The sequence below is a fragment of the Engraulis encrasicolus genome, chromosome 10 (assembly GCF_034702125.1).
Source record: "Engraulis encrasicolus isolate BLACKSEA-1 chromosome 10, IST_EnEncr_1.0, whole genome shotgun sequence".
NCBI lineage: Eukaryota > Metazoa > Chordata > Actinopteri > Clupeiformes > Engraulidae > Engraulis > Engraulis encrasicolus.
This window is the reverse complement of record NC_085866.1, coordinates 34,121,607-34,135,705: the sequence shown is the minus strand read 5'-3', so window position 1 is coordinate 34,135,705 and position 14,099 is coordinate 34,121,607. Positions and strand designations below refer to the sequence as shown.

Genomic DNA, 14,099 nt, shown 5'->3' with positions numbered 1-14,099 from the left:
TGGAGAGATTCACATCTTGATAGTTTATTTTCACCCATTGTGTGCCGTATGCCCTAAGACATGTACTTGTGTTTATCTCACTGGTGCCTTGTTTTCTGCACTTTGCATCATGCAATAGAGGTGTTCTATCAGTTGGTGTTTGTTTTTGTTTGACTGGTGCTCTGTCTTCTACTCTGCTGTGTGCACATGTCTTTAGAGGAGCACCCATGCTTGTAGTGGACTTAAGTGTGTGTGTGTGTGTGTGTGTGTGTGTGTGTGTGTGTGTGTGTGTGTGTGTGTGTGTGTGTCCTATATCGCTGATGTGTACTGTCAGTGCTCTAAGTGGGTTGTACCTTGAGCATGTGGGTATGTGTTGTATTTGGGTCCCTCATGTACTTTGGTGTGCTGAAACGTGTCCTTACAGTGGACTGCAGATGGGGCAGCGAGGCTTACATTCTCAGTTGCATAGCGGCTTGCCAATGTGTCTACTGTATGTCCTGTGTGTTTTTCAAAAAGCGTGCTCAACTCCCAGCTGTTTTTACGAGGTCTTCCTGTGCGAGCAAACAGATTTGTACCTTTCGTGTCAAAAAGTCGCACTCTCGAGTGTGATTCTTGTGTTTTCTTTTAGAGGGTTAGCATGATGGACGCTGAAGAAGGCTTAGACCGAAACGTCTGCCTGTAATGCTAACCCACTAAAATAAAATAAAATAATTGCACTCGAGATTGCAGCTTTTCTGCCAAATATTTTTGATGTTTCTTGCTGGTTCCTTGTACACGGTCTCAGTGCAACAGAGTGCTGTATTGCCATAAGGGGTGCCCTAGACGCCTTTGTCAGTGTCTCCGCGGATCCTTAAAAAGTCTTATAAAGTCTTACTTTTAATATTTGTTTTTTAAGGTCTTATAAAGCATTATATTTCGCCAATTTTTGGAAGTGTGGTATTATATTTACGTGGGAGGTCTTATATTTCCCCTGGGTGGCTTGAGTGTAAGAAAAAAGTCTATTTTTTGACGCTATAAACCTTATTTAACCGGCATACGTCCCTTATCAAGATGCGGAAAAGTAGATGAAACTGATCTGTGTTTGTGGCGCAGCGCAGCCCGCTGGCCACACAGTGGGGGGCAGCCGCAGACCTGTGGGTACAGCCAGAGCCGTCTAGCCTACTTGCATGTTCTATTAGAAACAGTCGAAAAAGTGGTCGAAAAATATGAACGTGAATCGAGATGGGTAGATAGATGCACGTTCAGTGTAATGTGGCTTGAGGACAAGAAATAAAACGGTTAGGTGCTATCCAAAGCAACGTCGGAATATGAAGCTTGATGTTAACTGTGTCGGGAGGACGCATAGCCTAATCAGTCGTTGAGTGTAAGTTTTAAATCTTGTCTATCGTAAGCATGTTAGCCATGCCCTCGCGTTTGGGTAGAAGCGTTTGCTAAATGTAAAGGGTTCATTTCATAAAGTCCATTATGACCGTATTCGAAAATAAATGTTCCTTCATACAATAGCCTACACTTTCAAAATCGCCTCTAGATACGTGACAGGCTATTTGAGGCCTCTGTCAAATGCAAAATGATTTCATTAACATGATGGCAGCATGAGGAAGTGAGCGCGAGGCAATACGAAATCGGATGAGTAACAGAGTATGTACGAAGCCAATGATCTGGCGAGGTGCGTAATGTCCAAATCGGTAACCAGATGGGCAACGGTAAACGCGCTAAATGATTGTTATGGACATGCTGGAAATCGCTTCCAAGTTGTGCGCTGTTTGTTGAGAACAACAAACTACAGACAGGCTGCTCAAATTAGAACGCTTGCTTCTGCTACCCGTCTCTGATAAAGCGAGCTGGAGGAGGAGAAACGGCACTCAGAGTAGTCGTACATTTAACCCTTTTGACACCAGGTGTCATCTCTCCTAATAGCAAAGTGCATTCAACTATTTATCCATCAGAAATGATGAATTGTTGAGCCATTTTTAATGTGTACATTTAAAGGCATTTGATGAACATTCATCTGAGTTTTCCATAGGCCGTCAAAACATGCGTGGGACCCTCAATTAAATGCCAGTTGTCAGTTAACTGACCATATGCATGCATGGTGTCTGTAGGCCTACATATAAGTTACACCTTGCTACTGCTTACACTGTGTTTACCCTAGGCTACACTATAAAAGCACAGTAGTCATATAATATTGTTTATTATATATAATTATGTACTAGGCCCACATTTCATTATAGCAATGCAAACTAATAACATTAGCAATATTGCAATGCCTCACCCCGAGCGGTGGTCTTATATTTTATCATCAGAGGTCTTATATTTGTCTTAAAAAGACTTATATTTGGTGATCCAAAATGTGCAGAAACCCTGCTTTGTGTAGTTTGTCTGACTGATGCCTTGCATAGGTGTATTTGAGGCATAAAAATCCCTCACCTTTTGGCAAAATGTACATATGTCAGTGGAGGAGTAGCTGTTGACATAGGGTAGTGGTTTCCTATGTGTTTGTATTGTGTGTTGTGTAACCCATGTCTTATATGTTGTGTTTTGTCCTGCATTGGACTCCGTGCTGGAGCCAGCAAATCGTGCGCTTGTCAGCAGAAGTGTGTTTTCACTGGTCTCTTACTTGCTGTATTTTGTCCTTGCGTGGACTCTGCTGTCCTATACAGTATGGTTTCTTTCTCATTGTTGTGTATCCTTCTGTGTTGTTGTCTGCAGTGGACTCTCTGCTGGAGCCGGAGAACCGCGTCCACATGTCAGCAGAGGAGCAGCTGCGAGAGCTGCTGGAGAAGCTGGACATGGTGACGTCCATGCGTTGCAGCGGGGCACGCACCCGCCGCATCCGCCTGCTGCGGAGAGAGATCCACAACGTACGCTTCCAGCGCCACACGCACAACGGAGAGGTGAAGGAGGAAGACGACGAGGAGGAGGATGAAGAGGAGCTGGAGGAGGACGAGGAGAAGGAGAAGGAGGGACATCAGGCGGGATCCGATAAAGGTGAGCGAGGAATAGAGACGCGTGCGTGCGTGTGTGCGTGCATGTTTCCTCATTTGTGACCGACCGTGGAAAAACCACTCTCAAGTAGGCCCTGGAGCATATTGAGTTAGTTATATATTCCAAAAGTAGAGATTCTAAGCTTTACCATGATACCTCATACATGGGAATCTGGTAATATTTGAATAAGTTGTGGCCATTTTAATATGTTCACTTGTAAAAGTAAAAAACTGAGAACTCAGCCCTGAAAGTTTCTGTCCAACCCACACCTGCATACTATATAGCCCTCCCCCTGCTAAGTCCTCCCCCTACATGACCTAGCCCTCCCCCTGCTAAGTCCTCCCTCTACATGACATTCATGCTAAACCCTCCCACCTACCATTCAAGCTGTCACAGGCTATCAGACTGATAGCCATTGACAGGCCAGAATTGGGGGATAAGTTAGAATTAAGTTTTTGTTTTAATCAAAAATGGCTTTTGCAGAATGAGATGGCAATCAGAAACCATTGCAATACTGTATTGTTTTATATACACCATTTTAATTGTTAAAGCATTATAAATGAAATGACAAACATGATTGAAATTTGCTGTGTTTATGAAAATATTCGGACAGTATGGCACAGCAAAGAACGACAGTAAGGCATACAATTAGCACATTCAACTTATCTTACGAACACCATTTAGCTTCTCATCCATGCACACATCTGTATACACAGCTATTCTAAACCCAGTAATCCCCCACGAAAATGTGCATTACATCAAGGAGACACTTTCATCCAAAGTGAATTACAAACAAGGACATCGTCAATAGCCTAAAATGCGCTCAATGTTCTCAGGCCAAGGAGAGTTAGTGCATTTTTTTAGATGCGTCTCACAGTCACACATCTCTATAAGAGCCTTTTATTTGTCCGTCCGTTGGTTCATGACACGTTTCTTAAATGTAATTCCCTCCTGTGTCCACAAGGTGGCAGAGTTGGGGAAAAAAGGTTGAGAACCACTGGCATAGACGGACACATCTGTTGTCTGACTGTTTGACTCGTTTCTCCCCAAATTCATAATGCAACAATTATAACATGCAGCATAAAATTATAACAAAGTACATTACATTACATTAGGGCAGGGGTGTCAAACTCAAATTCACAGTGGGTCGAAATCTAAATCTGGAACGAAGTTGCGGGCCAAACTCAATATTCAAAAATTACTGATAATGTGCATACGTGTATGCGTGCGCACATGCTTACAATACTCAAATGCTTACATCTTAAACACTCAATCCCAACAGATATTGTAGTTCAAATGTGCCTGCACAGTCTGTTGTTCAAGTCATTAAAATGCATTAATGTGTTTGTGTGTGTGTGCGTGTGTGTGTGTGTGCGCCCCCCGGCCCTGAGTTTGACATCCCTGCATTACTATTTAGTGCATTCAAGTGCATAAACCTTGGCATACATACTGCACAATAAGTCGCAAAATGGTTAAGTGCCATTTGGTGGCATAACTTCAGCATTGTCTTGTGATGTCATCAGCACAGAAAGACCTTATCATTTCATATAGATATTTCGACCTGTCAATGTTCAGTCCAGATGGGGATAGGAGAGGAAGACTGTCAATTGGTGGAAGAACTGCTGGATTGTGAAGTACAGTAGCTGGCACTGGACAGGTTCAGCATCACACTTCACACTGGATTCTTGCAAGCGCCCCCTGGTATTAAAACTGTGAGAGAATAAACACATAAGTATAGTCTGAAACACAATCATGTTCATAGAATTATGTTTTGAGTGTACACAATGTGGAAAATACCTGAACTGCTGGTGTGCCAGACGCCTTTCCGACAAGCTGGGGTGGTGTAATGACTCTTGGGAGAAGTTTCCCACCACCTGACAAAAAAAGAACAGAAGTGTTTTACTGTTTTGTTTTACAGGTCAATGAATGTCATTTCACAATTCACACTATCAATAGGCTGCACCTTGGTAAGGCAATGTAAGCCAGTTACAGAAATGTAGCCTGTAGGCTACTAGCTTAATGGTTGGGTTGGAGACAGTTAGTAGGCCTATAGCCTATGTGTCTGCCAGACAATTGTTACAGGTGGCTATGCAGTTACAGGTTTCAGGAAATGATTCCTTCCCTCAGCTAACTACCGGTACCTTACTAGGCCTAATAACTATGCCCATGTGAAAACATGTTGGGGTGAATTCAGGCCATCATCACCATATCAAGACAAAACCACTGTTAGTTTTATTGTCATGCAAAACTTGATAAAGTGGTGAATCTGGCATTCTACTGTGGGTATTTATTTCCCCCAATTAGTTCTGTCAGCTGCCACATCCTGGTAGAGCTACAGGACCACGTCCAGTGAATACATGTGATAACTAGAATGGGCACTCGGTAGAGCGCAAACCTTCGCCTACGCCACTTATTTTTTTCTGGCCATCTTCAGAGTGTGGGCCGTAACATTCTCCAAATTTTGGTGTTAGTTTAATTTAAATTGGACCGGAATATCGTAATATTACATATTTGGCCCAGTCTTGACCTCTTATTCAATTCTGCATGCACACGTTGTTCTGGCATATAGTGCTTGGCAAAGAAAAATGTTTTTGACCTTTTCGTGACCTTGACCTTTGACCTTTGACCCAATCACTCCGAAAAAGTAATCGATTGTTCCTTGGGTCATGACCAATCATCCCACTAAATTTCATAAAAATCGGCTCAGTTCTGTCTGAGTTAACTTATACGAAGTACAAACAAACATTTTGACCTTTGACCTTTGACCCAATCACTCCCAAAAACTAATCGATTGTTCCTTGGGTCATGAGCAATCATCTCACCAAATTTCATAAAAAATCGGCTCAGTTCTGTCTGAGTTATACGAAGTACAAACAAACAAACAAACAAACATATTAACAAACTAGAATGGGCACTCGGTAGAGCGCAAACCTTCGCCTACGCCACTTAACTTGACTTGACTTGACTTGACTTATTTTTTTCTGGCCATCTTCAAAATGTGGGGCATAACATTCTCCAAATTTTGGTGTTAGTTTCATTTAAATCGGACCGGAATATCGTAATATTACATTTTCGGCCCAGTCTTGACCTCTTATTCAATTCAGCATGCACACGTTCTTCTGGCATATAGTGCTTGGCAAAGAAAAACGTTTTTGACCTTTTTGTGACCTTGACCTTGACCTTTGACCCAATCACTCCCAAAAAGTAATCGGTTGTTCCTTGGGTCATGACCAATCATCCCACTAAATGTCATAAAAATCGGCTCAATTTACGTTTTGACCTTTTCGTGACCTTGACCTTGACCTTTGACCCAATCACTCCCAAAAAGTAATCGGTTGTTCCTTGGGTCATGACCAATCATCCCACTAAATGTCATAAAAATCGGCTCAATTTACGTTTTGACCTTTTCGTGACCTTGACCTTGACCTTTGACCCAATCACTCCCAAAAAGTAATTGATTGTTCCCTGGGTCATGACCAATCATCCCACTAAATTTCATAAAAAACGGCTCAATTTACGTTTTTGACCTTTTCGTGACCTTGGCCTGGACCTTTGACCTTTGACCCAATCACTCCCAAAAGCTAATCGATTGTTCCTTGGGTCATGGCCAATCATCCCACTAAATTTCATAAAAATCGGCTCAGTTCTTTCTGAGTTTGACCTTTTCGTGACCTTGACCTTTGACCCAATCACTCCCAAAAAGTAATCGATTGTTCCTTGGGTCATGACCAATCATCCCACTAAATTTCATAAAAATCGGCTCAGTTCTGACTGAGTTATACGAAGTACAAACAAACATTTTGACCTTGACCTTTGACCTTTGACCCAATCACTCCCAAAAACTAATCGATTGTTCCTTGGGTCATGACCAATCATCTCACTAAATTTCATAAAAATCGGCTCAGTTCTGTCTGAGTTATACGAAGTACAAACATAATGACAAATAAATAAATACACAGCGGCCAAAACATAACCTTCGCCGACTTTGTCTTGGCGAAGGTAATAAAAAGGCTACTTAGCTAGTGTATTGTTATGCTAACTCCCAATAGAGATCAGATAATAGCCTACTTGGGAGGTTTATTCACATGAATGCTAATGAATGCATGTCAACAAAGTCTTGTCCACTCTCCAAACAAAATATTTCACTGTCATACAAAATATTGCTGCCAGAGTGTAGTAGACAGAATGTAAACAAATGTCATCAAGCTAGGTTACAGTTAGGCTACATTTTGATTTAACATGCTACTAGTCCAAAGTAACCCATTTCCCGTTCATGCAAAACATGTTGTGTCAATGATTGTGTTTAATGAAGGCTACTTACGCCATAAAGAGGGATGTGTGCGTTGCATAGCCTCGTAGCCTCGTAGCCAGATAATTGAAACAAACAGAAGCTCTGAGGGCAGGATGACCGCCTGGATGATGACCGTCCGTGTCCCGACTACCAAGCACAGACGGCGCTTCCCTTTTCGCGTAGTAATTAATTTGCAATCGAATAGAATCGAATAGAAGATGTAATATCCACAATTCAGCACCTCCGTTTTGCTTTGACCATTCTCAGTGATGAAAACACAAGCCATGCTTGCTTGTTGATAAACCCGCCTCTCCTCTGTTCCTCAAAGTAGGAAGTAAGTAGAACACGCCCATATGAAACATCTGAAGATTTATTTAAAAGTGGTCCAAAATGTTTGCCTTTAAACAAACCAATGTGAATTTCTGCTTCACTGAACAGCTTCTTTGTGACCTAAATGTCAACATTCTGCAAAAAAAAGAAAATCGCCAAAAACTAAAAATAGATCTTTGAACGCGATTTTCTCCCTTTCGCTCAGGCCGACATGTAGTGCTGGAATTCAGAGCGCGGCACATTTGTGTGTCTCACTAAAGCTGTTGGACTGAGTGGATAGTCCTAAAGTAGCAAAGGAGTAGCAATCCTCTTGGAGCCTCTCAGCATAGCAGGAAAGGGGCGAAAGGCAGGCACTAATGTGGTTTTGCTCTGGCATGTTTGCAAGGCAAATTCTGCTCTGTGCACTACCTTACCTCACCAGTTTAGCAGTATCACAAGTAGCATCATGGAAGTCTGTAGGTGAAATCTCCTTGGCAAACATGTTTTTAGATTTGGAAATGGAAGTGAAAATTAATAACGTGATGTTGATTGTGAGCACTGTGATACTTCTCTTCTGTTGCGTCTTTCAGTGTGGTCATCATCCTTCATACACCAAGACTCTGTATGCTCTGTGCTGCTCTGTTAACCAACTGAACAGTAATCTGACCACACTTGCTTTAATTGAAGGCCTGTATTTAAAGCACTACCATACAGTACAGAGAACAGAAAATAGTTGTGCATTAAATCAAACTTGAAATCCGTCTTCCATTTTGTTATCTGTTATCAGAGGATCTCAAGTCGACGCCCCCTCCCATCCTGGAGCCGTCGGGATTGGCCCCCTCCCCTCTGCGGGATGATGCCCCCCAGGACCCGCCCACCCTGCGGCCCATGACCACGCCCACCACCGCGGAACCTCGGACCCCGAGCCGTTCATGCAAGCGCCTGAAGCTGAGCAGCGAGAGCTCAGACACGCCTGTCACGTCGTCGCCCCCCACCCTGCCTCCAACCCTCACCAAGAACTGCACCAAAGAGGAGGAGCCTCTCCCTCCCCCAGCACCTGCCCCTCAGCTCCCTCCGGCCCCCAAAACACCCCCGCCGCCACAGATCGCCAGCCCCGGATTGGTTAACGGTGTCTCGTCGCCTGAGACGCCTACACCGCCAAGGATGACCATGGGCGTGGGCAGACGGACTTCTGTTCTCTTCAAAAAGGCCAAAAACGGAGCCAAGCTGCAGAAGGAGAAGGAGAAGGAGAAAGAGAAAGAGGAGAAAGACAAGGAGGAGAAGGAGAAAGACAATCAACTGCTGAACGGAGGTGTGGACTCAGCCACCAAGCCCCCGAATTGCCTTCCAAGCCCTGCTGCTGTCACCCCCACGCCTGTCCCAGACCCGGCACCCCCTGTCCTGGAACAGGCCGAGACCGAGCCCCAGCGTCCCCCCACACCCCCTCCCCCGTCCCTGAAGAGACAGACGCGGAGCAGCAGTCCCCAACGCCATCGAGATCCAGAGACCTCACCTCACCGCACAACTGAGGCAGGTCAGTAGGCCCGACACACATGCGCTCAAATGCACATACATCTGCTGCACATGTGCACATGTGAAAACTACATTCATTTCATGCAGGAACATTCTGTGCATTGTATTGCATTGTGGTGTGATACTTGAATCACAGCGATGGAGCATTTGTATGCCTAATTTGAAGTAAAGGAGTTAACTTGGACCGTTCTTCTCCTCAGGTCTCACAAATGGTTTCAAAAAGCACAAAGATGGCGACGGGTCAGATTCTGAATCAAGCTCGTCTCCAACGATACCAAGAGAACTGTAAGCCCTCTTTGCATTTCAGATTTTCATCATTCGTATGTTTTTATTCTAGAATTTGTTTCCATTTTCCTATTTCTGAGATTGCTACATTAAATGTGTATTTGTGACATGGGTTGGGTCAGTTGCTGTAGTTAAACTAATCCACTGTCATCCGCAGAGCGTCGCCACCCAAGAAGAGTCGAGGGAAGCCTGCCCTGTCCAAAGTGCCCTTCCTGGAGACGGTCAACGGGGACGCAGACTACACTGGATCAGGTGAGGAGGCAAAGAGTCTTCATAAGGACCACAGCTCAATAATGTATGCCTGTCCAGGTAGACTCTGCAAATATGTGTGTGCCCCATGAAAGTAACAGTTCTGTTAACGTTTGCAGGTGGTGATGTGTTGGCCACTGAAAACGATGGTGAACTTGAGCCTCTGGACTTGGTGTGGGCAAAGTGTCGAGGCTACCCCTCTTACCCTGCACTGGTGAGTTTGTTACATTACACACATTCATCTGGAAAGTTCTTACTGCTTTTCATAAGCTGTAACTACCAGTTGTACTGTACATGTCATGTCCACATAGAGGAGAAACACTACATCAAAACACTGCCAACTGGCCAATGCAGTGTTGCAATGCTTAGTTTAGATCAGGGGTTCCCCACCTTTTCCAACTTGAGGCCCACTTGATTGTTTTAAATGGGACCTACCCATTAAATTTGGGACCTACCTCTGACCCTACAAACAGTAGAACTCAAATAGATAGTCAACAGCAACACACACACAAATAATATTTAGATTTTTTTAGACAATTATTTCGATGCCCACTTGAAATACCTTCAGGACCCACCAGTATCCCCAAGCCCACAGTTTGAGAATCACTGGTGTAGGTCACTTCCAAGTCCTTTCAGGAGTTTTGAGTTTCAGTTCATCTGTGGTTGTTGTGTCTTTCTCTTCCAAAACATCAAAGCAAGTTTTTTTTTAAAAAAGAAGAAGAAGAAAAAACAACCTAAACCTACTTCTAATCCTCTGGGTGATTCTCACGAAACGCGCAACAAAGGTGTTTTGACAACCATTTTTTCAAAATGCTTTTTTGATTGAATTTCTTTTTGAATCAGTTACATTAAAGTGTACAGTTACTAAGCACAATAATATCAACTTACCTGACAACTATTTAAAACACATTTTCTAACATTTTAAAAGTCCATGTCTGCTAAAATGCTCATTACCGCAATTTTTTTCTTTCATGAAATGTATTGGGAAACTTAATTGTTCTTGCAGTTTTGTTCATTGAATATTGATAGTTGTACTAGGGGCTACATAAAACACTCAAAAAATATTTTTTTCTTATTATTGTAGTTTAAGAATTTTACCATTTTACCTCATTACCGCAATAGGATCATTTGTTTTCCTCTTTAATTTTAGAATAAATCAGTGAAAACCTACAAATTCGGTCCAAAAATATACTGAAGTGAAAGAAACATGAAAGGGACTGTGTTCATAAACAATATATATGAATACAGTTTTCCTTTAGTACTTTTTTTTTACAATTAAGTGCTCATTTCGGTAATGAGGGATATGTTTCGGTAATGAGAATGAGTTTTCGGTAATGAGAATAAGGAGGAATAAATTGAACTAAAGCCAAATATTAGTAAATGATGTGATTTGTTATTATTATTAGCACAACGACAGAGTCTCCAGGGCAGAACTAATCAAATGACACCTAATAAGATGATAAATATATTCTATATAAAACCATTCATTAAGCTACTGAAGGATATTGGGATTCAAGACTTAACCCAGCCAAAGACCATAAAAGACCATAGGTCAGGGGTGGGGAACCTGTCTTGAGGGCCATTTGAGGCCGTTTAATCATGCCCCCGATATAAATTCAATGTTATGCAGCTTCACATGAAATATGACATATTTTGTAAAGGAATCTTACAAAATACATTTGCAATACAATTAAGTTATATTCAGGGGAACTAGAGAAGGTGGGGTCTGTTTTAAAGGTGGCTGCCTTCAATATAGGCTTAATGTGCAGGTTCTTAATATGGCTCTCTGAGAACTTTTACGGCCCTCAGATCAATTTGAAGAGGCCCCTCGAATGAAAAAGGTTCCCCACCCCTGCAGTAGGTGAAGAGGCGAGGCCCCTCCTGGGCACCAAAGTAACATCATAGTATAAGGGGTGAAGGCCAAGGGGTGCACTCTGAAGTTAAAGTTAGTCCATCATCAAAACACCGGAGGGTAGTCACCTGATGACCCCAATGAAGCGCATACATCCCACTCCTCATCCCCACCCTGAATATGACATCACAACTCACCACTGATCTCTCCAGCCAAAAATCTATAGTGGACCAGAAATCTAAATCTTGTCATGAGAAGGAAAATCATGTCGCAGTGCGAGGTCGTGCACTGGACTTTTTTTTCTGACTCGGCGCGCACCGGCAACTAGGAAGTAGGTAGTAGAAGGAACAAGAGATGACTAGAGTAGCTTGTATGGTATGCCGGTTCGGTACACGTTGGTTTTAGGGTCACAGTTCGGTACATTTTCGGTACAGTATCACCATAATGCTGTCCGGACCAAAGCCGGAATTCACAATGAACGTTATGTGTTATGAAATATCACTGAACACCACTAAAGCCCCTTTTCGACTAGCCCTGTTAGAACGGGGCTGCGCACTGCTGGGGCGTGGTTTCGTTTTCTTTTTGCATTTACTCCACCCATACACACCCATCATCAGCTCAAACAGGGCTCAAACAGGGGCGATTATAGAATCACGAAAGACGTGGTTCGAGGCGTGCGGAGCTGAGTTCCACTAGGCTACATGTTGCCTGTGTTAGGATTTACCGGCATGTGCAAACACCTATCCCCACCCACGCACTTTAAAAATCAACATCGCTTTTCTGTCGGCAGTTTTTACAGTAGACAGAGAAAATTTGCTCAAGCAATATCATGTTCTTTAAAGTAGCCTAACTCCAGTCCTTGGCCAAGGAGTTATATTATTAGCCTATTAGGCTATTATTTTAAAATCACGCTATTTCCAAAGCTCCACGCCTCCTCCTTGTGAGAAGTCGGGTTTTTTTTTTACCACCATGCAAAATAGGGCACACTAAAGTAGCCCTTTTCATTGCACATATCTTCATATGCGAACCTGCAGAGGGATGGCGAATTTGCTGTTTTCAAATTAAATGTAAAAATGAAAATTTCGAATGAAAAAGACAACTGTGGTTTATTCGAGGGAACAAAGAACACAGCCGTGACAAAAAAGATTTCCTCTATCCGGCTGGAGAACAACGCCATTGTTTACTTGAAGTGGCGACCGGTTAAAGTTAAATAACTTTGGATTTAAAGAACATAAACACGTGCCGTAAAAACCTGTAAAAAGCTAAGAATATCAGCTTTTGAACAAACCCTAACACATGTCTGTAGGTCTAGGTTAAGGTGATCGCTGGCTGTTCGGAAAAAATGACGAGATTAAAAAAAATGGTTGGAAAGCGCTATTTTTTCGCTTGAAACAGCGGCCGCTTAAAGTTATGTAACTTTGGATTGAAAGAACATAAAAACGTTCCGTGAAAACCTGTAAAAAGCTAAGAATCTCAGCTTTCGAACAAGCCCTAACACATGTCTGTAGGTCTAGGTTAAGGAGATCGCTGTCTGTTCGAAAACAAAATGACGAGGTAAAAAAAAAAAATGATTGGAAAGCCCTATTTTTTCACTTGAAACAGCGGCCGCTTAAAGTTATATAACTTTGGATTGAAAGAACATAAAAACGTTCCGTAAACACATGTGAAAAGCTAAGATTCGCAGCTTTCGAACAAGCCCAAACACATGTCTATGGGTCTAAGAGAAGGAGATCGCTGGTTATATTTAGTCCTATAGGTCCTATTGTTTAGATTAGGGCTTAGATTCACCATGGCGTGAAAACACGGTGTTGTCGCTACTAGTTGCAGCAGCTGATCATACGGCCCAGTTCTAGTCTCTGTTGTATGGAAACGCGTGCGAGACAGCACCATCGACCCCCCGTCAAGTTTCATGAATATTTATAAAGCCCGCACCGGAACGCGGAACCCAATGGAAAAGAGACTTAACTGCCTGTGTTGCACATTGCACATCAATGGCAGTCATGGGTTAGGTCATCAGACTCCCGATTCCCGACCCGCCAGGTTGGTGGAGGGAGTAATTAACCAGTGATCTCCCCCATCCTCCTCCATGACTGAGGTAAGCTTACCCTGAGCATAGTACTGCTCCCGTTCGGGCGCTATTGGGGATGAGACATAAATGCGGGTGAGCATAAATGCCATTCTGTTGTGTGCAGTGTTCATGTGTGTGCTGTGGAGTTGTAGTTTCCCAAGTGGGCTTTCACTTCACTCACATTTTTGAAAAAGAAAAAATGTTTGGTTTTCGGGACAATATCAGACATGCCCATAATTAGTATAGGGTGCATGAAACACAGAATTAAAACGTTGCAAAATCCTGCTCTTCTCTTGCAGTATTGTTCCGTTGCACTACCTTAACTTCCATGTCATTTTATAGCATGTTTGATACTTGACAAAGGGTGGCACAATAGACTTGGAATTTTGAATTGCTGTGAATGGGCATTTTCAGCTAAATCAGTGCAAAGTGCATTTTGAGGCTGTTTTGATCCAGTTGCCTTTCCACTTACCCAGGACATCAAGAACCCACAGCATGACTAAAAGATGGGTACATGGGTGTTTGAGCATGGCTAAAGGATCGGAGTA

The 14,099-nt window shown here is 42.9% G+C and overlaps 1 protein-coding gene across 3 annotated transcripts in view; it reads left to right on the top strand.

Moving 5' to 3' along the window:
- Positions 1–14,099, top strand: part of brpf3b (bromodomain and PHD finger containing, 3b) — a 28,741-nt gene that overhangs the window by 9,523 nt on the left and 5,119 nt on the right. For all 3 annotated transcript variants that reach the window (XM_063208702.1, XM_063208701.1, XM_063208703.1), the window contains exons 8-12: positions 2,689–2,967; positions 8,352–9,098; positions 9,298–9,382; positions 9,540–9,634; positions 9,751–9,845. In XM_063208702.1, the coding sequence (XP_063064772.1) occupies positions 2,689–2,967; positions 8,352–9,098; positions 9,298–9,382; positions 9,540–9,634; positions 9,751–9,845 (1,301 nt within the window). The remainder of the gene's footprint in view (positions 1–2,688; positions 2,968–8,351; positions 9,099–9,297; positions 9,383–9,539; positions 9,635–9,750; positions 9,846–14,099) is intronic.